Consider the following 27,421-nt stretch of genomic DNA (forward strand, 5'->3'; position numbering starts at 1 on the left):
TAGATCCAACTTGAAAAAGATGTAGCTGAGATGTCAACTAGCTTGTAAGATAGTCTCACTCAGGACATGACATAAATGTCAGCCCATTCATACCATGCCTACAGGAGACAAACAAAACAAGTCACCTGAGTCAAATAAGTAAGATTGTTTTTGACTGTCTTTTTTTTAAAATAATTTTCTTTTAAACATGTAGTAAAAATGTTTTAATATTTTATTTCTTTAACTTACTCTCTAAAGTAGCATGAGGTTCACTTTTTGAGTGTTATCTTAGTGTCACATTATCTGTTCAACTTGTTATCATCAGTTTAAAAGTATGGCACAGATTTTTATTGCTCTTGACAGCAATTATATTCATGGGTCATTCATAAATAATGTTATACTTAAAGTGGGGGAGGGGGGGTTTATAGATTTTCTGTGATTAAATTTAAAAAAAAAAAGTCTACTTTTGCTGTATTTTGAATTGTTTTTTACATTATTTATTAAAAAAGTTTTAAAAATTAAAAGTAATTTTTATCATTGGTGATACTAATGTCATTGGTACCTCACAAATAATTGTTAAATTTATTCTCTGCTTGTTTCTAAATAAATCATTCTAATTGAATCTTTAAAGATAATTTTTAAAATATTAATATTAGCTTTTGATTATATTTACTCTTGATTTATTATGCATTGAACAAAGGTAATCCATCCTAAGTATTACCCTTGACCCTATATAACTGATGTTGTGTGACTGTTAAAGGATTATTGATTTTTTCCTCTGTGGTTTAAGTACAAGGGTTAATCAATATAATTAGTCTCATGGTGGGCTGATCTTTCATTAGTGTTAATCTATAAGAAGCATGTTAAGCACCATTGTAATTATTGGTTTATTTTCCTTATGCAATTATTATGTGTGTTCCAGTAAAATAACATTTAAACAACACAGTCAAAATGCACTTCCAACTAATCAGTTTAAATAGGAAGATTTTGTTTATGTTCTCTAGTATTTAATGTTATGTCTATATTTTAAAAAACCAGAAATGTTAAATACCAGGGGTCTACACTAAGTGATAAAAAAACTTGTATAATGATATTACATTATTTAGAGGTTGTCTTTTACTTCTTGTTCTGAACATGTTATTTTAGGGCAATTTGTATGTCTAGACATGTTGGAATGTGTTGTTTTAACATCTACAGAACATAGCCCCCCCCCCCCTCCCCACACCCCACAGTTAAGTAATTGACTTGACAGTTTGCAAGATAAAACACCAGAGCCAAGTGATGACTGCAACAAAACCCTGCACCCCAGCCATAAAGGTTTAAGCCACTGGGTTTTAATTGGCTTATTTATGAAAACATGGCAGATCTTTCTATAGTCACAGTTGATTGAATAAAATATGTTTAAGAAGCCTGTATTTTTGTAATGAAATACTTTTAAGTAAGAGTTACTCTGTACTGACAGTATTAGTTTTTTTCATTTAAGTCAACAAAAAGTGATTCAAAGTACTTAAGATAAAACTTTTAAAAACCACATTATCTTCTTTGCCCTTTTTAAGAATTTTTTTAGGTCAAGTACAATATCCTCAGTATGTTTTTAAATATTAGCTAAAAAATAAAATTCCAATGGGAATTATTTGTGTGTATTGGGGGGAGGGGGGGGGGGGTAATAATAAATCTAGTATCTGAAGAGAACAAAATAAAATGTAATTTAATTTAATTTAATAAAATAATCACATCCAAACAATGTTAGAGAATTTCATAGAGTAGGATTGGTTAGCTGATAACATTTTGAGCATATTATAAACTTCTATTCATAAACATAAAAATTCCTCATAAAATATCTAAACATGAAATTTGTACTCATTTTTTACTTCATTATTTCTATTATTTTTTTTGTCTTGAATATGTATACAAGTTTTATACATTTTTTTCTAGAGAATCTAAACAGTTGCACAAGCTTATAGCATTGATTAAAACCCCAGCCAGTACACAACAGGTTGGAAACTTTGAACATCTTTACAAAAACTAACATTACACAAAAAATAATATTGTTTTTTATTTTAAATGAATGACTCACTAATGAGTAATAATGTAAGTATAAGTTTGTTGTATATTACTAATGAGTAATAATGTAAGTATAAGTTTGTTGAATATCATTTTGTTTCAAATCAAGCTGCCCTCCCTTAAGTATTCTGTGCAAAAGAATTCACCAGTTCATTCAAACATTTCACAATCTGGTTCAGTCCAGTCCCAGCGTGCTGAAGCTGTCCAGTTGGAAAATTTTAGGTAAGGAAATATACAGAAGTTTCTAGCTGCTTTGATTATAATTTTACTCTGTAGGGTTTTGATGTATACATACATACAAATCATACACCCATATATATATATATATATTTATAAGATTTTAGGAAAGTTGATTTCAGAGGGTTTTTTCTGTTAAAACTTGATTTAGCATTAAATAAATTTATAGGATAGGAAATATATTTATTTTGTTATTGATAACTGAAATTTTGTTTTTAAATCCAGTTTAAAGTACAAAGAAGAAAGACTATTTAGTGTCCATCCATTGCATAACTATTTTGCTGAAATACATCTAACATTAACCAAAAATAGATTATGTTCACAGTAAGTTTAATCTGCTTATATTTACAAATGTTTAAATCAATATTGTTTAAAATCTACCATGTATGCTGTGGCATGCAACATCCTTTAACTTAATTTGTGGTTAAACATTTATAAAATCTTTGTTGTTAGATTTTTAAATTACACTTATAATAAATTTGTCTTCATATTCTTTTGATAATTAAGTGTTTTTTGTTGCAGGGAATGGCTAAATTATGCATCAGCAGAACATGTTTTGAGAGTTCTTATTTGCCTTCGCATACTTTTAAGAGATCCATCTTACCAAAAAGAATTTTTTAAAACAGATGGTCTAAAATCTTTAGCACAAGTAAGACATGTTTTACTCTTTATCAACTTTAGGCAGACAAGTTTTTTTTTCTTTTAAACTAATTAAAATATCCACATTTATTTGCAGTATTTCCACAAAGTTACAGAGGAATATTTTAATAGCACAGATGGACCATATTCAGTTGACATTCTCAAAGAAATTACAAGTTAGTAGTCCAGAGTAAAAAACTTGAAGATATAGGCTTACATGTTAAACTCCTTTTCATTTTTCTAATTTATAATGTCCATGAGTTTAGCTTTTAAGCTCCAATAAATTTTTCTTCTTATGATAAAAATGCCATGCGTACAGATTTTAAGTGTCTGTTAATTTTTCTTATCTATATATATATAAATAATTTATAAAAGCCATGTGTTAAGATTTAAAGCTTCATCTGTTTCTTGTATTTAAATCTTTTTAAGTATTAGACTGATATCAAGATTAAATCTATGTATCAAAGTATTAAAATATTTTGTTATTACTTGCTAGATATCTTCCAGAAGCTGTCAGCCTCTGTTGATAGATTTGAAAAGCTAGTGGTTTATGAAGCTCATAAGGTGAGTTGACTTATCAATGTGCTTTTCAGGCTACACGTCTGGTGATTAGATTGTACACACTTGTTGACTGGATCATTGATACAATATTAGCAATACAGAATTAGGTTTGAGAATTTGAAAGCATTAAAAAACAGTTGTATATACATTATTTAGGTCCTTCATACACACAAAAATAGGATGATTACAAGCAGTTCAAATCTACAATAAAAACCTACACATCTTTGTATAATGAAGTATCTATCACCAATGTAATACACATTTGTTATTTTGGCTAACTAATTTATTTATTATTTAATCATTACTTATATTAGGTTTCTACACAATCATCAATTCATACTTGAACTAAAGTAAAATATATTAAAATAGATGAAATGTATGGGAAATTTATTTTTCATAACTTCAGCTGCTATCTTGACAGTAAATCTAAGGATGTATATGATTATCTAACTAAATGTTTTTTAGCCTTTGGTGCGCTTACTTGAAGCTACAGATGTGATAGTTCTTCACTGTTCCTTGTATGCACTAATAGGTTTAGCACAAAGGTGAGAGGGAAAATTTTTTTTTTCTAAAATATAACAATTTTAGATTGAATGTTATTTATTAGCCTAATTTACTGAACTGATATTTATTTTATATCCCAGCTAATTAAAAATTAAAAACATGTAGCTTATTGAAAACATATATAAAAACAATTGCTGTTCCGCAGCAAAAGTCCCAGGTTACAAATTACAGAACTAAGTGCTGTACACATTTTGCTTAGGATTATTGAAGAATATGACACCATTTCAAAAAAGTAAGTAGATTATACATTTTTGTAAAGTATGTTTATATGTTTGTTCCATACAATCATTAAGTGTTAACTTTGAATTGACATATAAAAAGAGCTCTTTGTGAAACTGTTGCTTAGTTTAATTTGCTCTAGATCTAATATTTTTTCTGATTCTTTGCAAAAAGTTGAGTTTATCTTTGATAATAAAGTAAGGCATGCTGACATAACTATTTGTAGGCTTGCTGCCAATTTACTCCGCCTTCTGTGTGCTGATTCACAAGCAAGAGAACAAGTCAAAATAGAAGATGGTGTCCCTTTACTGCTGAGGTAGTTCTCAACATGTATTTATTTACACAAGCACATGAATTAAGAAAATAACATGTCTGGATGTTAAAACAACCTCTGACCCTTTTTCAGTCAGCTCCATAGTGAGAATGTGAGTCTCCTGTGGCATATAGTCTGGTGCTTGGTCTTGTTGTGTGAAGATGCTGACTGTAGAGATGATATCAGGCAACTTGGGGGCATTCCGCTTATATTAGCTCTCTTACAGTAGGTTTTTCATTGTTTTATTTAGTTTAAGGCATTCCGCTTATATTAGCTCTCTTACAGTAGGTTTTTCATTGTTTTATTTAGTTTAAGGCATTCCACTTATATTAGCTCTCTTACAGTAGGTTTTTCATTGTTTTATTTAGTTTAAGGCATTCCACTTATATTAGCTCTCTTACAGTAGGTTTTTCAGAGTTTTATTTAGTTTAAGGCATTCCACTTATATTAGCTCTCTTACAGTAGGTTTTTCATTGTTTTATTTAGTTTAAGGCATTCCACTTATATTAGCTCTCTTACAGTAGGTTTTTCATAGTTTTATTTAGTTTAAGGCATTCCACTTATATTAGCTCTCTTACAGTAGGTTTTTCATTGTTTTATTTAGTTTAAGGCATTCCACTTATATTAGCTCTCTTGCAGTAGGTTTTTCATTGTTTTATTTAGTTTAAGGCATTCCACTTATATTAGCTCTCTTACAGTAGGTTTTTCATTGTTTTATTTAGTTTAAGGCATTCCGCTTATATTGGCTCTCTTACAATAGGTTTTTCATAGTTTTATTTAGTTTAAGGCATTCCACTTATATTAGCTCTCTTACAGTAGGTTTTTCATTGTTTTATTTAGTTTAAGGCATTCCACTTATATTAGCTCTCTTACAGTAGGTTTTTCATTGTTTTATTTAGTTTAAGGCATTCCACTTATATTAGCTCTCTTACAGTAGGTTTTTCATTGTTTTATTTAGTTTAAGGCATTCCACTTATATTAGCTCTCTTACAGTAGGTTTTTCAGAGTTTTATTTAGTTTAAGGCATTCCACTTATATTAGCTCTCTTACAGTAGGTTTTTCATTGTTTTATTTAGTTTAAGGCATTCCACTTATATTAGCTCTCTTACAGTAGGTTTTTCAGAGTTTTATTTAGTTTAAGGCATTCCACTTATATTAGCTCTCTTACAATAGGTTTTTCATAGTTTTATTTAGTTTAAGGCATTCCACTTATATTAGCTCTCTTACAGTAGGTTTTTCATTGTTTTATTTAGTTTAAGGCATTCCACTTATATTAGCTCTCTTACAGTAGGTTTTTCATAGTTTTATTTAGTTTAAGGCATTCCACTTATATTAGCTCTCTTACAGTAGGTTTTTCATTGTTTTATTTAGTTTAAGGCATTCCACTTATATTAGCTCTCTTGCAGTAGGTTTTTCATTGTTTTATTTAGTTTAAGGCATTCCACTTATATTAGCTCTCTTACAGTAGGTTTTTCATTGTTTTATTTAGTTTAAGGCATTCCACTTATATTAGCTCTCTTACAGTAGGTTTTTCATTGTTTTATTTAAGAACAATATTAGGGTTTTTAAATACTCCTAACTGTTGCAGTAATTTGATATTTTTAAGCTTAGAACTGGTTTATGTAATTTTTAGTTGTCAGAAATGTGTTATTTATCTAAATCTGGCTTATGTAATTTTTAGATGTCAGAAATCCGTTATTTATCTAATTTATAGAGACTGGAATACTACTAGCATTAATGTTATGTTTAGTGTGACATATATTTGTAAACATTTGACCTGATTTAACAAATACGCCTTTGTAAAAAAAATTAATCATCAACAAAGCTTTCAAAGTGGATAAAGTTTTTCTGAAGTTGAGCTCATGAAATAAAACTATTTCTTAGTTCTATATAACAAACATCAAAGGGTGGCTTCACAACCTGTTCAGTTGTGCTTGACAACCTGTTCAGTTGTGCTTGACAACCTGTCCAGTTGTGCTTGACAACCTGTTCAGTTGTGCTTGACAACCTGTCCAGTTGTGCTTGACAACCTGTCCAGTTGTGCTTGACAACCTGTCCAGTTGTGCTTGACAACCTGTCCAGTTGTGCTTGACAACCTGTCCAGTTGTGCTTGACAACCTGTTCAGTTGTGCTTGACAACCTGTCCAGTTGTGCTTGACAACCTGTCCAGTTGTGCTTGACAACCTGTTCAGTTGTGCTTGACAACCTGTTCAGTTGTAAATGTGTTTAAAACATTTTCAGTGACAGAAAGTTTGTGAGTGAACGGACTGATACTAGCAAACATGCTGTTCTCAGTGCAGGTCTTAGTAGGAAAACTGTATCTAATGAAGAACATGTAAGTTGTTTAATTACAATCTTTTAGTTCAAGATAAGAAAAAAGTTTGATACGGTACATTTAGCCCTAAAAATATTTTTAAAAAAACTTTTTAATCTGTTTCTATAAACTGTATAATTTAGTAATGCAAAGTATTTATTTATTTATATTTTAGGAAGAATTTTTTGAGCATCAGTTTTCCTTAAAGAAAGGTAAGAGATAATAGTAATTTTAAAAGACTCTAAGTCGTGTGTTGTGGCTGAGTGATTGATATCCTTATGATATCCTCACGTCAGGCCGGTATAAACTGTTGGTTATCACTTTGATGACAGAGTTGCCTCTATGCTGCCATCTCAGCAATAGATAAACTCATCTATCCAGTTTTTTTTTTCTGAACGTTTCATGAGCCCTAGCTTTACTCCAGTACCAATATATTGCCATGACTAAAACAGCCTGTTGTCTCTACAGCCTGCTGTGCTGCCTTGACTGAACTGGTTTTAAATGACACAAATGCACAACAAATAGTTCAAGCTAATGGCATATACTCTCTTGGTCTCTTGATATTACCACAGAAATGGACTTCAGAGAAAGAGAAAAAAAGAGCAACTAAATTACAGGTAATGACATACAAACTCTTTTAGTTTAGGTTTATGTACTAGATTTTAAACACTTAAAAAAACTGTTCTTATGGCTAATTTTTCCCTTTAATTTTACAGCAAAATGCTTTTCGAGCACTTCGATTTTTATTTAGCATGGAGAGGAACAGACGACTTTTTAAACAGCTTTTTCCACCAGACCTTTTTGAAATGTTTATTGATGTAGGTCATTATAACAGAGACCTCAGTGCATACATGCCACTTGCAGATAAGATCAACAGTCTTCCAGTAAGTCACTTAGAATTTAAATTTCACTTTGATATTGCATAAATAAAGAAAAACACATTGCACTTATTCATATATAGTTTAACGCATATATGGTCTTGTCTTACCTTTAATGCAGAAGGAAGATGTCAATGAAATAGCTGAAAATATAAGCAATACCAACCAAAACAAAGAGCCAAACTATTATATTGGTGACTATGCAGTGTTTGAACTTCTTGGTTCTGGAGCCTTTGGATCTGTATATAAAGTGAGAAAGAAAGCAGGAAGACAATCTTTCTTTGCTCTAAAAGAGGTTTGTAATTGTATATTTCACTTCTGACATTTTACTTTAAAATTCATGTGTATAAAATAGTTTATTATTGAAATTTTTTCACCAACCTATAGGTAAATCTCCAAAATATGGTTTTTGGAAAAAGTGCAAAAGAAAAAGAGATGAGTGTTGGAGAAATAACCAATGAGCTGAAGATAATGAAAGAGGAGATGAGACACCCTAATGTTGTTAGATATTACAGAACTTTTGAGCTGAGTAAGTGACTAGGCCTTCATTTAAGTGACATCACTATAGGCCTTCATTTAAGTGGCATCACTATAGGCCGTCATTTAAGTGACATCACTATAGGCCTTCATTTAAGTGACATCACTATAGGCCTTCATTTAAGTGGCATCACTATAGGCCGTCATTTAAGTGACATCACTATAGGCCTTCATTTAAGTGACATCACTATAGGCCGTCATTTAAGTGACATCACTATAGGCCTTCATTTAAGTGACATCACTATAGGCCGTCATTTAAGTTAATCAGTGTGTATGCCTTCATTTAAGTGACATCACTATAGGCCTTCATTTGAAAAATAAAATTTAATTATAATCTAATAAAATGAATCATAAAATATTTTTATTATAATTAAGAACCTTATTTATTTATCTAATAAACATTCTAATCAAAAATATTTTCATTCATAATTTTATTGCTTTGTAACTACTTAATACAGAACAATAGATGATAAACTTTACATTGTGATGGAGTACATAGAAGCTGTATATTTTCAGATGATAAACTTTACATAGAAGCTGTATATTTTCAGATGATAAACTTTACATAGAAGCTGTATATTTTCAGATGATAAACTTTACATAGAAGCTGTATATTTTCAGATGATAAACTTTACATAGAACCTGTATATTTTCAGATGATAAACTTTACATTGTGATGGAGTACATAAAAACTGTATATTTTCAGATGATAAACTTTACATTGTGATGGAGTACATAGAACCTCTATATTTTCAGATGATAAACTTTACATTGTGATGTATATTTTCAGATGATAAACTTTACATAGAAACTGTATATTTTCAGATGATAAACTTTACATAGAACCTGTATATTTTCAGATGATAAACTTTACATTGTGATGTATATTTTCAGATGATAAACTTTACATTGTGATGTATATTTTCAGATGATAAACTTTACATTGTGATGTATATTTTCAGATGATAAACTTTACATAGAAGCTGTATATTTTCAGATGATAAACTTTACATAGAAGCTGTATATTTTCAGATGATAAACTTTACATAGAACCTGTATATTTTCAGATGATAAACTTTACATTGTGATGGAGTACATAAAAACTGTATATTTTCAGATGATAAACTTTACATTGTGATGGAGTACATAGAACCTGTATATTTTCAGATGATAAACTTTACATTGTGATGTATATTTTCAGATGATAAACTTTACATTGTGATGTATATTTTCAGATGATAAACTTTACATTGTGATGTATATTTTCAGATGATAAACTTTACATTGTGATGTATATTTTCAGATGATAAACTTTACATGGAACCTTTATATTTTCAGATGATAAACTTTACATTGTGATGGAGTACATAGAAGGAGCCCATCTGGGGGAGCACTTCAACTCTTTGAAAGAAAAAAATGACAAGTTTCAGCAAGCCAGAATATGGAATATTTTATTGCAGGTTAGTATGTAATTAGCAGAAAACTTTTTTATTTAAAAATAACTGTTCACATTTGTATATTTCCAATAAAATTCAGTGTATTCAAGTATTAAAAGTTTTACAATCATTAACACAATAAAATTCAGTGTATTCAAGTATTAAAAGTTTTACAGTCATTAACACAATACAATTCAGTGTATTCAAGTATTAAAAGTTTTACAATTATTACAGCTTATTTTAGCATTACATTATCTATACAATAAAATTCAGTGTATTCAAGTATTAAAAGTTTTACAATCTTTACAGCTTATTTTAGCATTACGTTATCTGCACAAAGAGAAAGGAATTGTACACAGGGATCTCACACCAAGCAATATTATGTTAGGAGAAAATGACAAAGTTACTATAAGTATGTACATAATAGTTGTCTCTTCATTTTCTCTTTAGTTTGGTTTAGATATAAAAAAGGACCTGTCTATCTCTCTAACGTGTATAAAATATCTACTTGTCTAGCTGACTTTGGTTTAGCCAAGCAAAAGAGAAGTGAATGTAGCAAGATGACATCTGTTGTAGGCACCATCCTTTACTCATGGTAAAATTCTTCACTCACTATTTTTTGTGTTGAACTGTTTCACTTACAAAATCTATTTGAAATTATAGTGATATATTTTACTTACAAAATCTGGTTGAAATAATATTGGTATATCTTACTTACAAAATCTGATTGAAATGATGTTGGTATATTTTACTTACAAAATCTGTTTGAAATATTTTTTCAAGCCCTGAGGTAGTACAAAACATGGCATATGGAGAAAAAGCTGACATTTGGGCCCTTGGATGTATTCTATACCAAATGTGTGCATTAGAGCCACCATTTAACAGTACCAACATGCTTACATTGGTCAATAAGGTAGACAACTTTCTATTTTCATACACAAAGTTTTCATTCAGAGTCATTTGATATTGATCCATCATAACTGAGAAATTATTGTGTTTAGCGGAGTCATGCTTTTTATAAAACAAATATAAAAACTTTTATAAAAACAAGCTTTTAAATACACTGAAAATAAAACTAACTTGCTTTCTTTAATGCTCATGAGATCTCTTACATAGTTAAGTGAGCAAAGATTTTATTAAAGAAAATAAATTATTTCAATTTTCAGTGCATTTAAAAGCTAGTTATTTTAAAGGTTTTTATATTTGTTTTATTTTTCACTTTCTAGTCATATGTTCTCTATGAAGGTGACATTATGTAGGCTACGTCTAAACATATTTGCGTTAAAACCTGACCAGTAGCTTGTATTCCCTGAAATAGTTATCTGTCCCTTAAATAGGTCTACACGTAGACTAGAAATCAACCAGCTGTGACTGTTGTAAACTGGCTGATTAAATCAGCACTTGAAATATGTTACTCAATTTAGACATTTTTAAAATTAAAATCTAATGACTAATTGCCAATATATTGTTAGATAAAAAAATCAATGCTAATCATTGACACAGAAGAAGAAGGTATCTAGAAAGTTTGAACGAAATCGCTTCATTAGAAGTGGGTCAAAATTGAATTACAAGATTTGCCACAAACTCACAAAAAGCAAACATGTGAACAAAGTAAAAGCTTGTATAAATTACTGCAACGATTTGTTTTAAAAAACAAAGAAATATTGGTCAGCTTCTACATGAATATAAAATAATATATTTACCACTCAGATTGTAGCTGCTGATTACAAGCCTATTCCAGAAAAGGAATATTCACCAAGATTGTTACAGACTATAAAAAGGTAAATTATACTTAAGGTTAAAAATATTTAGATTTTTTAAACTCAATAGGTTGTACTTTTATGAACACATACCCCTCTGTAAATAGTGATATCAATTACTCTTTCATGAGACTAGGAAAGTTGTTGAAAACAATGATTGAGTTTTGACTAATTAATTAGTTACAATGTCACCTCCAGTTTCCCTTCAAATATGCAGACTTTGGTGCACTTAGTTTCAAATAAGAGAGATATCTCTGGTGCTGTCTTTACATGTAGCTAATTTAAACTACAATGAACGAATGTCTTGCACTTCTAGTGTGTGTAAACCCTGATCTTTAGATGTAGCTAATTTAAAATACAATGAACAAATGTCTTGCGCTTCTAGTGTGTGTAAACCCTGATCTTTAGATGTAGCTAATTTAAAATACAATGAACAAATGTCTTGTGCCCCAGCTGTCTGTGTGTAAACCCTGATCTTTAGATGTAGCTAATTTAAAATACAATGAATGAATGTCTTGCGCTTCCAGCTGTCTGTGTGTAAACCCTGATCTTTAGATGTAGCTAATTTAAAATACAATGAACGAATGTCTTGTGCCCCAGCTGTCTGTGTGTAAACCCTGATCTTTAGATGTAGCTAATTTAAAATACAATGAACGAATGTCTTGTGCCCCAGCTGTCTGTGTGTAAACCCTGATCTTTAGATGTAGCTAATTTAAAATACAATGAATGAATGTCTTGCGCTTCTAGTGTGTGTAAACCCTGATCTGTAGATGTAGCTAATTTAAAATACAATGAACGAATGTCTTGTGCCCCAGCTGTCTGTGTGTAAACCCTGATCTTTAGATGTAGCTAATTTAAAATACAATGAACGAATGTCTTGCGCTTCTAGTGTGTGTAAACCCTGATCTTCAGTGTAGCTAATTTAAAATACAATGAACGAATGTCTTGTGCTCCAGCTGTCTGTGTGTAAACCCTGATCTTTAGATGTAGCTAATTTAAAATACAATGAACGAATGTCTTGTGCCCCAGCTGTCTGTGTGTAAACCCTGATCTTTAGATGCAGCTAATTTAAAATACAATGAACGAATGTCTTGCGCTTCTAGTGTGTGTAAACCCTGATCTTTAGATGTAGCTAATTTAAAATACAATGAACGAATGTCTTGTGCCCCAGCTGTCTGTGTGTAAACCCTGATCTTTAGATGTAGCTAATTTAAAATACAATGAATGAATGTCTTGTGCTCCAGCTGTCTGTGTGTAAACCCTGATCTTTAGATGCAGCTAATTTAAAATACAATGAACGAATGTCTTGCGCTTCTAGTGTGTGTAAACCCTGATCTTTAGATGTAGCTAATTTAAAATACAATGAACGAATGTCTTGTGCTCCAGCTGTCTGTGTGTAAACCCTGATCTTTAGATGTAGCTAATTTAAAATACAATGAACGAATGTCTTGTGCTCCAGCTGTCTGTGTGTAAACCCTGATCTTTAGATGTAGCTAATTTAAAATACAATGAACGAATGTCTTGTGCCCCAGCTGTCTGTGTGTAAACCCTGATCTTTAGATGTAGCTAATTTAAAATACAATGAACGAATGTCTTGTGCTCCAGCTTTCTGTGTGTAAACCCTGATCTTTAGATGTAGCTAATTTAAAATACAATGAATGAATGTCTTGCGCTTCCAGCTGTCTGTGTGTAAACCCTGATCTTTAGATGTAGCTAATTTAAAATACAATGAACGAATGTCTTGTGCCCCAGCTGTCTGTGTGTAAACCCTGATCTTTAGATGTAGCTAATTTAAAATACAATGAACGAATGTCTTGCGCTTCTAGTGTGTGTAAACCCTGATCTTTAGATGTAGCTAATTTAAAATACAATGAACGAATGTCTTGTGCTCCAGCTGTCTGTGTGTAAACCCTGATCTTTAGATGTAGCTAATTTAAAATACAATGAACGAATGTCTTGCGCTTCTAGTGTGTGTAAACCCTGATCTTTAGATGTAGCTAATTTAAAATACAATGAACGAATGTCTTGTGCCCCAGCTGTCTGTGTGTAAACCCTGATCTTTAGATGTAGCTAATTTAAAATACAATGAATGAATGTCTTGTGCTCCAGCTGTCTGTGTGTAAACCCTGATCTTTAGATGCAGCTAATTTAAAATACAATGAACGAATGTCTTGCGCTTCTAGTGTGTGTAAACCCTGATCTTTAGATGTAGCTAATTTAAAATACAATGAACGAATGTCTTGTGCTCCAGCTGTCTGTGTGTAAACCCTGATCTTTAGATGTAGCTAATTTAAAATACAATGAACGAATGTCTTGTGCTCCAGCTGTCTGTGTGTAAACCCTGATCTTTAGATGTAGCTAATTTAAAATACAATGAACGAATGTCTTGTGCCCCAGCTGTCTGTGTGTAAACCCTGATCTTTAGATGTAGCTAATTTAAAATACAATGAACGAATGTCTTGTGCCCCAGCTGTCTGTGTGTAAACCCTGATCTTTAGATGTAGCTAATTTAAAATACAATGAACGAATGTCTTGGGCTTCTAGCTGTCTGTGTGTAAACCCTGATCTTTAGATGTAGCTAATTTAAAATACAATGAACGAATGTCTTGTGCCCCAGCTGTCTGTGTGTAAACCCTGATCTTTAGATGTAGCTAATTTAAAATACAATGAACGAATGTCTTGTGCCCCAGCTGTCTGTGTGTAAACCCTGATCTTTAGATGTAGCTAATTTAAAATACAATGAACGAATGTCTTGTGCTCCAGCTGTCTGTGTGTAAACCCTGATCTTTAGATGTAGCTAATTTAAAATACAATGAACGAATGTCTTGTGCCCCAGCTGTCTGTGTGTAAACCCTGATCTTTAGATGTAGCTAATTTAAAATACAATGAACGAATGTCTTGTGCTCCAGCTGTCTGTGTGTAAACCCTGATCTTTAGATGTAGCTAATTTAAAATACAATGAACGAATGTCTTGCGCTTCCAGCTGTCTGTGTGTAAACCCTGATCTTTAGATGTAGCTAATTTAAAATACAATGAACGAATGTCTTGTGCTCCAGCTGTCTGTGTGTAAACCCTGATCTTTAGATGATGTAGCTAATTTAAAATACAATGAATGAATGTCTTGCGCTTCCAGCTGTCTGTGTGTAAACCCTAATCTTTAGATGTAGCTAATTTAAAATACAATGAACGAATGTCTTGTGCCCCAGCTGTCTGTGTGTAAACCCTGATCTTTAGATGTAGCTAATTTAAAATACAATGAACAAATGTCTTGTGCTCCAGCTGTCTGTGTGTAAACCCTGATCTTTAGATGTAGCTAATTTAAAATACAATGAACGAATGTCTTGTGCTCCAGCTGTCTGTGTGTAAACCCTGATCTTTAGATGATGTAGCTAATTTAAAATACAATGAATGAATGTCTTGCGCTTCCAGCTGTCTGTGTGTAAACCCTGATCTTTAGATGTAGCTAATTTAAAATACAATGAACGAATGTCTTGTGCCCCAGCTGTCTGTGTGTAAACCCTGATCTTTAGATGTAGCTAATTTAAAATACAATGAACGAATGTCTTGTGCTCCAGCTGTCTGTGTGTAAACCCTGATCTTTAGATGTAGCTAATTTAAAATACAATGAATGAATGTCTTGCGCTTCCAGCTGTCTGTGTGTAAACCCTGATCTTTAGATGTAGCTAATTTAAAATACAATGAACGAATGTCTTGTGCTCCAGCTGTCTGTGTGTAAACCCTGATCTTTAGATGATGTAGCTAATTTAAAATACAATGAATGAATGTCTTGCGCTTCCAGCTGTCTGTGTGTAAACCCTGATCTTTAGATGTAGCTAATTTAAAATACAATGAACGAATGTCTTGTGCCCCAGCTGTCTGTGTGTAAACCCTGATCTTTAGATGTAGCTAATTTAAAATACAATGAACGAATGTCTTGTGCTTCAGCTGTCTGTGTGTAAACCCTGAGGACAGGCCAGATATTCTACAGCTAAGTGGCCAGCTGGCGGACATCTTACTCACTCACATGGATCAGCTGAGGATATCACAAACTGCTCTTGAGAGGAAACTTGAAAGGGAGAGAAAAAGAACTCAAAAGTAAGTGGATTGTTTAAAAACTAGAACTCTTAAAATGACACAATATTATTTTCAATATCAAAATTTATACATTATTTGGATTTACAGGCATTTTTTGGAGGCGAATCGAAATATGCAAAACTATCACCGTTTGTTCCTGGCATCTCAAGAAGGTTATGACAAATTGACAAACTTAGCAGGAAGTGATGGTGCTGAGGGTTTCAAGGTACACCATTTGTTTGCTAGAGTCAGTGTAAGAGTTATGACAAATTGACAAACTTAGCAGGAAGTGATGGTGCTGAGGGTTTCAAGGTACACCATTTGTTTGCTAGAGTCAGTGTAAGAGTTATGACAAATTGACAAACTTAGCAGGAAGTGATGGTGCTGAGGGTTTCAAGGTACACCATTTGTTTGCTAGAGTCAGTGTAAGAGTTATGACAAATTGACAAACTTAGCAGGAAGTGATGGTGCTGAGGGTTTCAAGGTACACCATTTGTTTGCTAGAGTAAGAGAAAAATGTGAATACCTTACAGAACATTACATTTAATGCACAAACCTGTTTTGCAGACAGATACAAAAGATTCCTATGCAGATTGTAGTGATGCTGGCATAGGCTCCAGTGTAGCAGTTTCCATTAGTTCCATTCATTTTGGTGATATTTCTGGTAATGATTGTTTTCAATAATTATATAGTTCAACATTTTTCTTCTTTAACTATATGTTTATAAAATATCCTGTTACGTGGTTCACCTACCTTTCTGTCAAGAGTAGACAGATATCACTGTAAACCTTAGTACTAGAATGCTGACTGTATCACTGTAAACATTAGTACTAGAATGCTGACTGTATCACTGTAAACCTTAGTACTAGAATACTGACAGATATCACTGTAAACCTTAGTACTAGAATGTTGACCGTAATTACTGTAAACCTTAGTACTAGAATGTTGACAGATATCACTGTAAACCTTAGTACTAGAATACTGACCATATCACTGTAAACATTAGTACTAGAATACTGACCATATCACTGTAAACATTAGTACTAGAATACTGACCATATCACTGTAAACATTAGTACTAGAATACTGACCATATCACTGTAAACCTTAGTACTAGAATACTGACCATATCACTGTAAACCTTAGTACTAGAATGCTGACAGATATCACTGTAAACCTTAGTACTAGAATACTGACCATATCACTGTAAACATTAGTACTAGAATACTGACCATATCACTGTAAACCTTAGTACTAGAATGCTGACTGTATCACTGTAAACCTTAGTACTAGAATACTGACCATATTACTGTAAACCTTAGTACTAGAATACTGACCATATCACTGTAAACCTTAGTACTAGAATGCTGACTGTATCACTGTAAACCTTAGTACTAGAATACTGACCATATCACTGTAAACCTTAGTACTAGAATGCTGACAGATATCACTGTAAACCTTAGTACTAGAATGCTGACTGTATCACTGTAAACATTAGTACTAGAATGCTGACTGTATCACTGTAAACCTTAGTACTAGAATGCTGACTGTATTACTGTAAACCTTAGTACTAGAATACTGGCCGTAATTACTGTAAACCTTAGTACTAGAATGCTGACAGATATCACTGTAAACCTTAGTAATAGAATGCTGACTGTCTCTTCATTAACTAGTTAACATAACCATAAAGAAAGCTGCTAGATTTGAGATGTTCTGGCAGTCCATGGTTTAGTGAAGTGTCCATTAAAAAAAAAAGATGTTTTTCTCCAGATGAAGACAGCTACCCTAGCAGCAGCAGTGAAAGCAGGGAGAGTAGTGCAGGGAGTGTGCGCTCACAGAGGCACTGCATGCCCAAACTGAATAGACCTCAGCTCAACAGGAGGAGGCAGGTGATGCCTGATAATCTGGAACTGGACATACCAGCCATAGGTTTGTTATATTGTCATACAAGGCAAATTTTACTGGACATACCAGCCATAGGTTTGTTATATTGTCATACAAGGCAAATTTTACTGGACATACCAGCCATAGGTTTGTTATATTGTCATACAAGGCAAATTTTACTGGACATACCAGCCATAGGTTTGTTATATTGTCATATAAGGCAAATGTTACTGGACATACCAGCCATAGGTTTGTTATATTGTCATACAAGGCAAATTTTACTGGACATACCAGCCATAGGTTTGTTATATTGTCATACAAGGCAAATTTTACTGGACATACCAGCCATAGGTTTGTTACATTGTCATACAAGACAAATTTTACTGGACATACTAGCCATAGGTTTGTTATATTGTCATACAAGACAAATTTTTAGATTCTTGGGGGGGGGGGGGGGGGGGATATGTATTTGTCTTTTTATATAAAAAATGTAATTTACTAACAAATAAATAACATTCCTATTTATTAAATAAAAATATAGTAAACAACATCTGACTGATTTATTTGGATATCAAATAAAAGTTCAAGATATGGTTAAAATTTAAAAACTGTATTTCTCAAATTTTAAAGTATAATTTGAATAAAGAGCTATTTAATTGAACAGCCAAAACAAGTCGTGATTCTGGTCTAAGCTCAGGAGACCCATCTCCAAATGCCACACCAATACTCCACTATACAGACATGCAACTCAATGGCCGCAGACTAAATATTTCAAGATCTATTAGTACCAATGAAGTAGCTGCTGCCAGTATAGCCCACAGATTGGATAAGAGATCCAGTAAGTTCTTCTTTCTCACTTTTACCTCTATATGAAAGTTGATATATTTTAACAAGGTTGCTATCATACATAAATATAGGATTTGCTATATAATCAATGAAATGTTTGATCAAGGAAGTGCTGCAATGCTGACAATATCCCCTAATCGACTGAGAGAAATCAATGACCCGGTACAACAGATGCTTCACCAACTGCATAAGTTAATATACATCACACAGGTAGGAGAAGATGTTGGCAGTATTTTCTCACTAGGGAAGGGTTGTTTTTTTTTTTAGTTTTTCCACTTACAGGCGCTGTATATGTTTAAGATATGTGTATATAAATATCATTGCTGTAAGTTAGTGAGGCAGTTTCCAACTAGGGGGGGGGGGGGGGGTAATTTAATTTGCTATGCATAAAATATTTGTACAAAACAATTTTTAAATAATTAGCTTATTGTTTTACGATAAAAGATATTAACTTCATCGTTACAGTTACCACCAACACTTAGTCCAAATCCTAATCGCAGAATCATCGAGCAATACAAAAGAGCTCTTTTCTCCACTAACAGCACCTCTCTAAACTTAAAAAGTGAAATCCAAAAGGTTAGTTGTTTTTAGGTCATATCCACCTAAATTCCACATCTCTATTGCATTAAACAACATGAAAAATACCTTTGTTAATATCCAGTATCCTTTTTTTTTACTCTGCAATTATAAAAATTATGTCTTCATTGTTTCTTAAAATAGGTTAGTTTTTATTGTCTTATTAAATAACTTTGTTTTATTTGTCTTGAAATAGCTTATTTAACCATTAATGTCCCGTAACGCCCGCTGCCGCCCGACACCGTTAATGTCCCGTAACGCCCGCTGCCGCCCGCTTAAAATACGCATAGAAAAATTAAATTTGTTTCATTAAAATTTGGCCTACAAATCCTAATTTTTAACTAAACAGGAAGTCAGATTGTTTCAGCATCCTTTTCCGGTCTTATAATTTCAATGGCGCTTTTGAAAGATAAAAAATAATAGTTTCTTTCTATCTCGAAATTTTAGACTCATCTGTCGTTTTTTTAGTAGATTTAAAATTAAGAATATAATAAAATAATGCCTCTAAACATATCTAGGCATGTATTTTATGAATTATTTATCTTAAACATAACCAAATTGATATTTAACTGTTAAATTCGATGCATAGTTGTTTAGACAAAAATAAATAAAGTTGACTACCGAAAATGACCTGTTTTGAATTTTCTCTGACATTTTTTATTTTTTTACTGTACTTTTACCGAATATAATATATTCAATTTAATACTGTTGGAAAGCCAGGTTTATTCCCAACATTAAGCAGTAGTTTTTATCTTAATTTGCAATTTCATTTAGACAAAAACAAATATTTTGTGAAACTATTCACTTGATCATACAGAGTTATGCTCCTTACATTGCGCCGTCATGGGTGGAGTTTTGGTAGAATGAATGGGACATTAATGGTTAAAACAATGACTCTTATTGTTCCTTGCATTAGCTTATCCAAGGATCCAAAGACATTATTGACTTAAACTTTGGAAATCCTGAGTATTTGAAGCGTAGTTCCGTGGCAGGTGAGCTGGACTCTCCCCTAGACCCAGACAAGCCAGGTGAGATCAGTTGTTACTTTTGTACACCATTTGTCTTCATAAATGAGTTTGTAAGAGAAGTTGAATCCCCTAAAATCAGTTTGTAAGAGAAGTTGAATCCCCTAAAATCAGTTTGTAAGTGAAGTTGAATCCCCTAAAATCAGTTTGTAAGAGAAGTTGAATCCCCTAAAATCAGTTTGTAAGTGAAGTTGAATCCCCTAAAATCAGTTTGTAAGAGAAGTTGAATCCCCTAAAATCAGTTTGTAAGAGAAGTTGAATCCCCTAAAATCAGTTTGTAAGTGAAGTTGAATCCCCTAAAATCAGTTTGTAAGAGAAGTTGAATCCCCTAAAATCAGTTTGTAAGAGAAGTTGAATCCCCTAAAATCAGTTTGTAAGAGAAGTTGAATCCCCTAAAATCAGTTTGTAAGAGAAGTTGAATCCCCTAAAATCAGTTTGTAAGAGAAGTTGCATCCCCTAAAATCAGTTTGTAAGAGAAGTTGAATCCCCTAAAATCAGTTTGTAAGAGAAGTTGCATCCCCTAAAATCAGTTTGTAAGAGAAATTGAATCCCCTAAAATCAGTTTGTAAGAGAAGTTGCATCCCCTAAAATCAGTTTGTAAGAGAAGTTGCATCCCCTAAAATCAGTTTGTAAGAGAAGTTGCATCCCCTATCTTGTTTAGGTTAACCTGAATTGCACATCCTCAGAATTAAAATACCAGAGTTAAAGCCAACCTTCTTGTACGACTGGTTGCTTGCTAGAACATTTTGTACCACTGGTTGCTAGAACATTTTGTACCACTGGTTGCTAGAACATTTTGTACCACTGGTTGCTAGAACATTTTGTACCACTTGTTGCTAGAACATTTTGTACCACTGGTTGCTAGAACATTTTGTACCACTGGTTGCTAGAACATTTTATACCACTGGTTGCTAGAACATTTTATACCACTGGTTGCTAGAACATTTTGTACCATTGGTTGCTAGAACATTTTGTACCACTGGTTGCTTGTATTATGTACAATTTTGTAAATATGTACTTTAAATGTACTTAACATTTTATTTTATTTTTGTAGTCATGTCTTTTTATGACCCTGACTACAAAGAAGTAGGAATAACCTATGAGTATATGCAAACAGTACTGGAAGCTGCATTAAAGGAGGCTGGATATTACAAGGTTGATTCCCTACCACGCTACTGGACCCCATAGAAGACATGTACAGCTTTATGCAGTCAATGATTTTTTTTTAACTAATTGAATGTAATGATTGTTTACAAGAATTTTACCTACATGAACTGTGATAGTCACCTCCATTCCATAATTATTTAAAAGCAACAAAATTTTATTTTCTAAAGCAGTCATTTCATATTTATTACATATGTATTTTATTATGTATATAATTTAAAATTTTCTATATGTTTATAAAAAGTAAAATGCATTTTTAACAGAACTATAAAGTACCAGTGAAATAATTATCCAAAATAGTTTTAAAATTGACCTTTTTACTTGTACTACTGAGTGTTACACTGGGTTTACACTTAGAACATGATTGATGTTACTAATCTAGAACACAGTCCTGCATCAAATTTGATCTAAACAGCTAATTTTAGGTTTTTATCAACAGCTGTTGTCTAAAAACCAGCTAAGAATAGAGCTGAGTTCCTATTGTATATTTTCAGTTTGCAGTCTTTATATTCATGTAGTCGTTTGTTTGAACATTTATTGAGAAGTAATGAAATAAATGACGAAACAAGAGACAATCATAAAGCTAGGTTGGGATCCTACTCTTCCTGTTCCTTCAGTTATAAGATGGTATTATACAATAGATTTGTATTATACAATAGATTTGTATTATACAATAGATTAGTATTATACAATAGATTTGTATTATACAATAGATTTGTATTATACAATAGATTTGTATTATACAATAGATTTGTATTACACAAGAAATGTATATTATACAAGAAATTTGTATTATACAAGAAATTGATCTTTTGAACCTGGACAATATTGTAATGTCCAAGTGTGTTTGGTCAGGCTAAAACTAGGTGTGTAACTGTTTACACCAAGCCAGTTTAAACAGTCCAGAGGAGAAAATATTGCATTTTGTGCCTGGCTGGACATTTTGTGCCTGGCTGGACATTTTGTGTCTGGCTGGACATTTTGTGCACCAGCTGGACATTTTGTGTCCTGTTTACCCACAACTTATCATATTCTAAGTGTAAACCTGGAGTTCTGTATATTTCTGTGATATATTAAGTAGATTCTATTTTTCTAGTATTCATTTAAAAGTAATTATTTGAAGCAAGCTGGGCATTACTTATACAATTGACTGTAACCAAAAGAACTAAGCTGTACAAGGTTGCTGGTGTAACTTGTTCAATGCTTAGCATTGAGTACTTAGTACATCCACAAACACATAGCAAGGTTTAATATCTTGGTCCATCCACAAACTTGAAACACACAGCAAGGTTTAATAACAACTTGTCATGGGGCTCAGAAGCAAATTTCTGAGTCTGCTATTGTTTTTTTTTTAGTAGGCCTATTCATGTTAAATATTTTTGTTATAGTCATGTTTTTTTAAAAACCTCAATGTTAAAATTGATCTATAATATTGTGTAACATATATTTCTTTGTCAGATAACCTATTTAATATTGTATTTATTCTAAGCATCTTTACTTGAGGATGGTCATCTTTTCATGTCAATTTTTTGTTCATGAGTATTGTTAATGTGCAACATTTTTACACATTTTAAACTTTAGCAAATAGAATATCTCATTGAGTCACATGTTAATCTAGTAAATTGTCATCTTTTATCTTACAAAAACTTGAACTTTTCAAGGATATTTGTATAGAGAAAAAAATGTGGCTCCATAGAGGAAACAAATGGAGTGTGAACAAATCATCAAAAACTGTTTGCTGTAAAATACATTGTATCCATAGATGGTCAAAACTACAGTATTACTTGTGTACAAAGTCACTGGTGCAATCACTTGTCAATATGTACAATTTTATTTATAACCTTCACTTTAAAGCATTCCTTTTAATTAGGTTTAACTATCTTTTTTAGAATTGAAAACTTGATCAGTCTAATTAAAATTATTTTAATTAGGATTAACTATCTTTTTTAGAATTGAAAACTTGATCAGTCTAATTAAAATTATTTTAATTAGGATTAACTATCTTTTTTAGAATTGAAAACTTGATCAGTCTATGTAAAATTATTTTAATTAGGATTAACTATCTTTTTACAATTTAAGCTTTGGTCAGTCAAACCAAAAATATCACCATTTGTTTAATTTTTTTTTATTTTCCGTCCAAGACATTCCATTCTGTTAAAAAACAGAAAATTTAGCCTTAATCTTTTATTTATGTTGTATTTTTTACAGCTTATAAAATAGTATTTTTTATAGCTAATATTCATTTTGATTACCCGTCCAATTTTACAGCAGTAACATTCCAATGTTTTAAATTATTTGTAATAAAATGTCACATTCAAAATGTTTACTGTTGATAAATGATTTTATTTTGTTTTAAAGTATTTAAAATTTGTGTGTGTCTAAATATTTTTAACTGAAAGCTTTCAAAAGATGTTTTTTGAATCTTATTTTTAGCTTTTCCTGCCTTTTGTTTTCAAATGAGTTAATTTGGTAGCTGATAGCTAATTCTACTGTCCGTCCATTTTTGACATGTCAGTCCTAAACTAATTAAATAAATTATATTTGAGTCCGTCCATTCAATCGTGTTATTATATTAATATAATCAGCATAATCATTTGAAGCTTGTCAGAGTAAGTTTTTGGGATTAAGTTTTGTTCTGGCAATGTTAGAGGGAGTAGTTAAGTTTTTGGGATTAAGTTTTGTTCTGGCAATGTTAGAGGGAGTAGTTAAGTTTTTGGGATTAAGTTTTGTTCTGGCAATGTTAGAGGGAGTAGTTAAGTTTTTGGGATTAAGTTTTGTTTTGGCAATGTAAGAGGGAGTAGTTAAGTTTTTGGGATTAAGTTTTGTTCTGGCAATGTAAGAGGGAGTAGTTAAGTTTTTGGGATTAAGTTTTGTTCTGGCAATGTAAGAGGGAGTAGTGCGGCATCCATGTGGCAACACTTGAAACATATGGCTGATTTTAGCTGTTCATGTGTTTGGTGACATGGATGTGTGGGTACTGTGTGGTGACATGGATGTGTGGGTACTGTGTGTTGTCACTAGGATGTGTGTTGACTGGATGTGTGTGTACTGTGTGTTGACTGGATGTGTGTGTACTGTGTGTTGACTGGATGTGTGTGTACTGTGTGTTGACTGGATGTGTGTGTACTGTGTGTTGACTGGATGTGTAGGTACTGTGTGTGGTGACATGGATGTGTGTGTACTGTGTGTGGTGACATGGATGTGTGGGTACTGTGTGTGGTGACATGGATGTGTGGGTACTGTGTGTTGTCACTTGGAGTAAGGAACATTAAATTGTCTGTGACTTTAATATAAGTGTATTTTTGTTTTGTTTTTTCTTTTGTCTTAAGTTTTTTATTTTTCATACATTTTAAAATAGGCAGTTTGTGTGTATATTCTAAGTATAGGTAGGACTGTGTATATTAAAAACAAATATGTAAATACATTCTGAAAGGTCACATTCCTTTTTTGTTATGTTTTCTTTTTTTGTTCAGTCTAAAGACATGCTTAAAACCTTGTGGTAGCTATGTGAAGCCACCATATTGCTCACTACAGCATAAAACAAAAAATATTTGACTCTAGTATGATGACCTACAAATAATCCCTAGCTTTTGATCCCTTGAATCACAGGTGAAAGACTATTATTTTCTATCCACAGATTCAGATCCTTGTGTCTGATGATCTTCTAGCTCTTTTCAATGGTCATCATGGAGGCTATTTTTTTATGGCTTACAATGTTTATTTTCATTTGGGCATTCTTACAATCACAAGTAAACTATGAAGTTTCAAAACATTTATTTGAGGGAAAAGAAATTTTGCCATAAAAAAGTTTTAATTTAAAAAAAAACAATGCAAAAATTGATGCTCACAAAACCAATGAAAGAACACCCAGGCACCTTATGAGACAGGTAGCAGGAAGTACAACAGGAGCAAGACATTTGTGTACATCAGTCAGTGGACTGGTACATGTGTACATCAGTCAGTGGACTGGTACATGTGTACACCAGTCAGTGGACTGGTACATGTGTACACAAGTCAGTGGACTGGTACATGTGTACACTAGACAGTGGACTGGTACATGTGTACACTAGACAGTGGACTGGTACGTGTGTACATCAGTCAGTGGACTGGTACGTGTGTACATCAGTCAGTGGACTGGTACATGTGTACATCAGTCAGTGGACTGGTACATGTGTACACCAGTCAGTGGACTGGTACATGTGTACATAAGTCAGTGGACTGGTACATGTGTACACTAGACAGTGGACTGGTACGTGTGTACATCAGTCAGTGGACTGGTACATGTGTACATCAGTCAGTGGACTGGTACATGTGTACATCAGTCAGTGGACTGGTACATGTGTACATAAGTCAGTGGACTGGTACATGTGTACACCAGTCAGTGGACTGGTACATGTGTACACCAGTCAGTGGACTGGTACATGTGTACACCAGTCAGTGGACTGGTACATGTGTACACCAGTCAGTGGACTGGTACATGTGTACACCAGTCAGTGGACTGGTACATGTGTACACCAGTCAGTGGACTGGTACATGTGTACATCAGTCCAGTCAGTGGACTGGTACATGTGTACACCAGTCAGTGGACTGGTACATGTGTACATCAGTCCAGTCAGTAGACTACAAAAGGAGATGCAAATGGAGTGTACAAATATTTCTCCCTGTGATAGTTCCTTAAAAAATTATTTTGATAAAAGCACACAGCTATAGCAGGGCTTACAAGCAGCACTCAATTTTTTCTTTCAATTGGAATGCTAAAAAGTTGGCCGCTATTTAGAGCCAAATTAAATTTGGACTAAGTTTTGGGAATTATTCTATATTTCTAATTTAAACTGCATAAAAAACAGACACGCGTAAAGTAATATTTTAGTTTGCAAACGTTTTCAGAAGACATTTATAAAATATTTGTACATAAGACAATGACATGGCACTTAACTAGGCACTTAGAAAAATATATTGCTTTATAAAAAAATAAGTTGGCGAGTTTCATTTTAAATTATTATTATTATAAGGTATCACTAAGGAACTTGTAGCTCAAACTGCAAGGTGTAGCATCATGGACTGACAAGGTTTGTACTACACAAAACTGGGCTTACTTATTTGCTCTCAAGTATTTGTATATTTTAATTATTTTTTTCTAGTATATTTTACTTATTACTTAAATATGGACGTGAATGGAAATACGGCCTCATAAAATTGAGGAAGAAAATGTAAGGGCCAATAAAATAGAACAAATTGAAACTAATGAAAACATTGCAAAATGTTCCTGCCTTCTTACACAACCTTCCTTTAAGCCTTTACAAAATCAATCTTGATTAGTAGTAGATGATTGTACACTTCAATGAGACACAGCATTAATAAATTTAAAAACCTTTTAAATTTATGCAAATAAAAAATACTGAGAATCAACCAGACACATGCTTGTAGAAATAAAAAAAATTCTGTCTATCAAAATCATTATGTACAAGTGCAAACAAAACATTTAATAAACATCATCTTTCATCTGATTGATAATGTATAAAAATACAGGCAATAATGATATTTTTAGAACTCATTTGAATGAAAAAAATGTCTTCAGTTTTTTTGCTTAAGGTCAACACATATTGAACGATTGCAATAAAATGGAGAATACTAGCACGGTTACCACTAGTTGACCAATTTATAACTATAGTCATAGTTTAAATTTTTTAAAATTATGTTGGAAGGAGAATTTGACTTTAAAAAAAACTATTCAAAAAGATGTTGCATTTTTAAGGTATAAACTACACATCAGAGCCAATAAATCCAAAACTTTAAGTAGCCATTTTTTCCAGCAATGTAAACAAGTTACTTATTATTATAAAGCCATGCTTTTGTCTAGTCAAATTGTGTTGATCCTGTTTTTACTGATTACAATTGATGCATTCTCTAGCGTGATATTTTTGTTCAAATATACAATCCTGGATGTTAAATTCTAATGTTTAAAAAATTATGCGCTACATCAGGTAGTGTGACAAAAAAGTTGATCTCAATGTAAGAGAAATATCACAAAATGGAGGTATTTCTTAAAGTGAGCAACAAAACTTTAAAAAAAAAAACCTAATTAAAAGAAAGCTTTATTAGAAAACAAAAGACAAAAAGTTATGAAGCATCACAATGATGGATGAAAAAAGTAATTTAAGTAGAATTTATGTAGAATTTAATGTTCAACAAACTGACTCATAGATGCCCCTAAGGCAGTGGCATAGCCAGGATTGTCTCATGGGAGGGGGATTCAATTTTTTCAGATATTATATATATATATATATATATATATATATATATATATATATATATATATATATATATATATATATATATATATATATATAT

General features: G+C 32.2%; 1 protein-coding gene across 2 annotated transcripts; it reads left to right on the top strand.

Moving 5' to 3' along the window:
* On the top strand, positions 1-24,512 carry LOC131932499 (serine/threonine-protein kinase Nek10). Of its 2 annotated transcripts, none has more exons than XM_059289420.1 (32): positions 1-138; positions 1,915-1,975; positions 2,153-2,265; positions 2,506-2,604; positions 2,803-2,929; positions 3,017-3,095; positions 3,416-3,483; positions 3,946-4,025; positions 4,190-4,276; positions 4,490-4,579; positions 4,670-4,801; positions 6,818-6,911; positions 7,066-7,102; positions 7,359-7,507; positions 7,607-7,774; positions 7,890-8,063; positions 8,156-8,297; positions 9,644-9,765; positions 10,051-10,153; positions 10,258-10,336; positions 10,525-10,654; positions 11,452-11,522; positions 15,447-15,596; positions 15,684-15,801; positions 16,143-16,239; positions 17,346-17,504; positions 18,124-18,297; positions 18,412-18,515; positions 18,771-18,881; positions 19,798-19,909; positions 20,961-24,071; positions 24,220-24,512. In XM_059289420.1, the coding sequence occupies exons 1-31, from the start codon at positions 95-97 to the stop codon at positions 21,092-21,094; spliced, it is 3,408 nt and encodes a 1,135-aa protein (XP_059145403.1). In that variant the 5' UTR covers positions 1-94; the 3' UTR covers positions 21,095-24,071; positions 24,220-24,512. The 2 variants fall into 2 exon arrangements, with proteins under 2 accessions (XP_059145403.1, XP_059145412.1); XM_059289429.1 differs by having other exon boundaries at positions 20,961-24,044.
* The last annotated feature ends 2,909 nt before the right edge of the window (positions 24,513-27,421 follow it).

The sequence above is a fragment of the Physella acuta genome, unplaced genomic scaffold, assembly GCF_028476545.2.
Source record: "Physella acuta isolate Inbredline_101_S28 unplaced genomic scaffold, ASM2847654v3 ptg000105l, whole genome shotgun sequence".
Classification (NCBI taxonomy): domain Eukaryota; kingdom Metazoa; phylum Mollusca; class Gastropoda; family Physidae; genus Physella; species Physella acuta.

What these genes read in the sequence shown, in the direction of transcription:
- LOC131932499 (XM_059289420.1), top strand. Translation starts at nt 95, where the DNA reads ATGCCTACAGGAGACAAACAAAACAAGTCACCTGAGTCAAATAA. An exon ending in CCCCAGCCAGTACACAACAG is followed by an intron (nt 1,976 to 2,152) that starts GTTGGAAACTTT and finishes TTTCAAATCAAG; the next exon opens with CTGCCCTCCCTTAAGTATTC. An exon ending in TCAGTTTTCCTTAAAGAAAG is followed by an intron (nt 7,103 to 7,358) that starts GTAAGAGATAAT and finishes TTGTCTCTACAG; the next exon opens with CCTGCTGTGCTGCCTTGACT.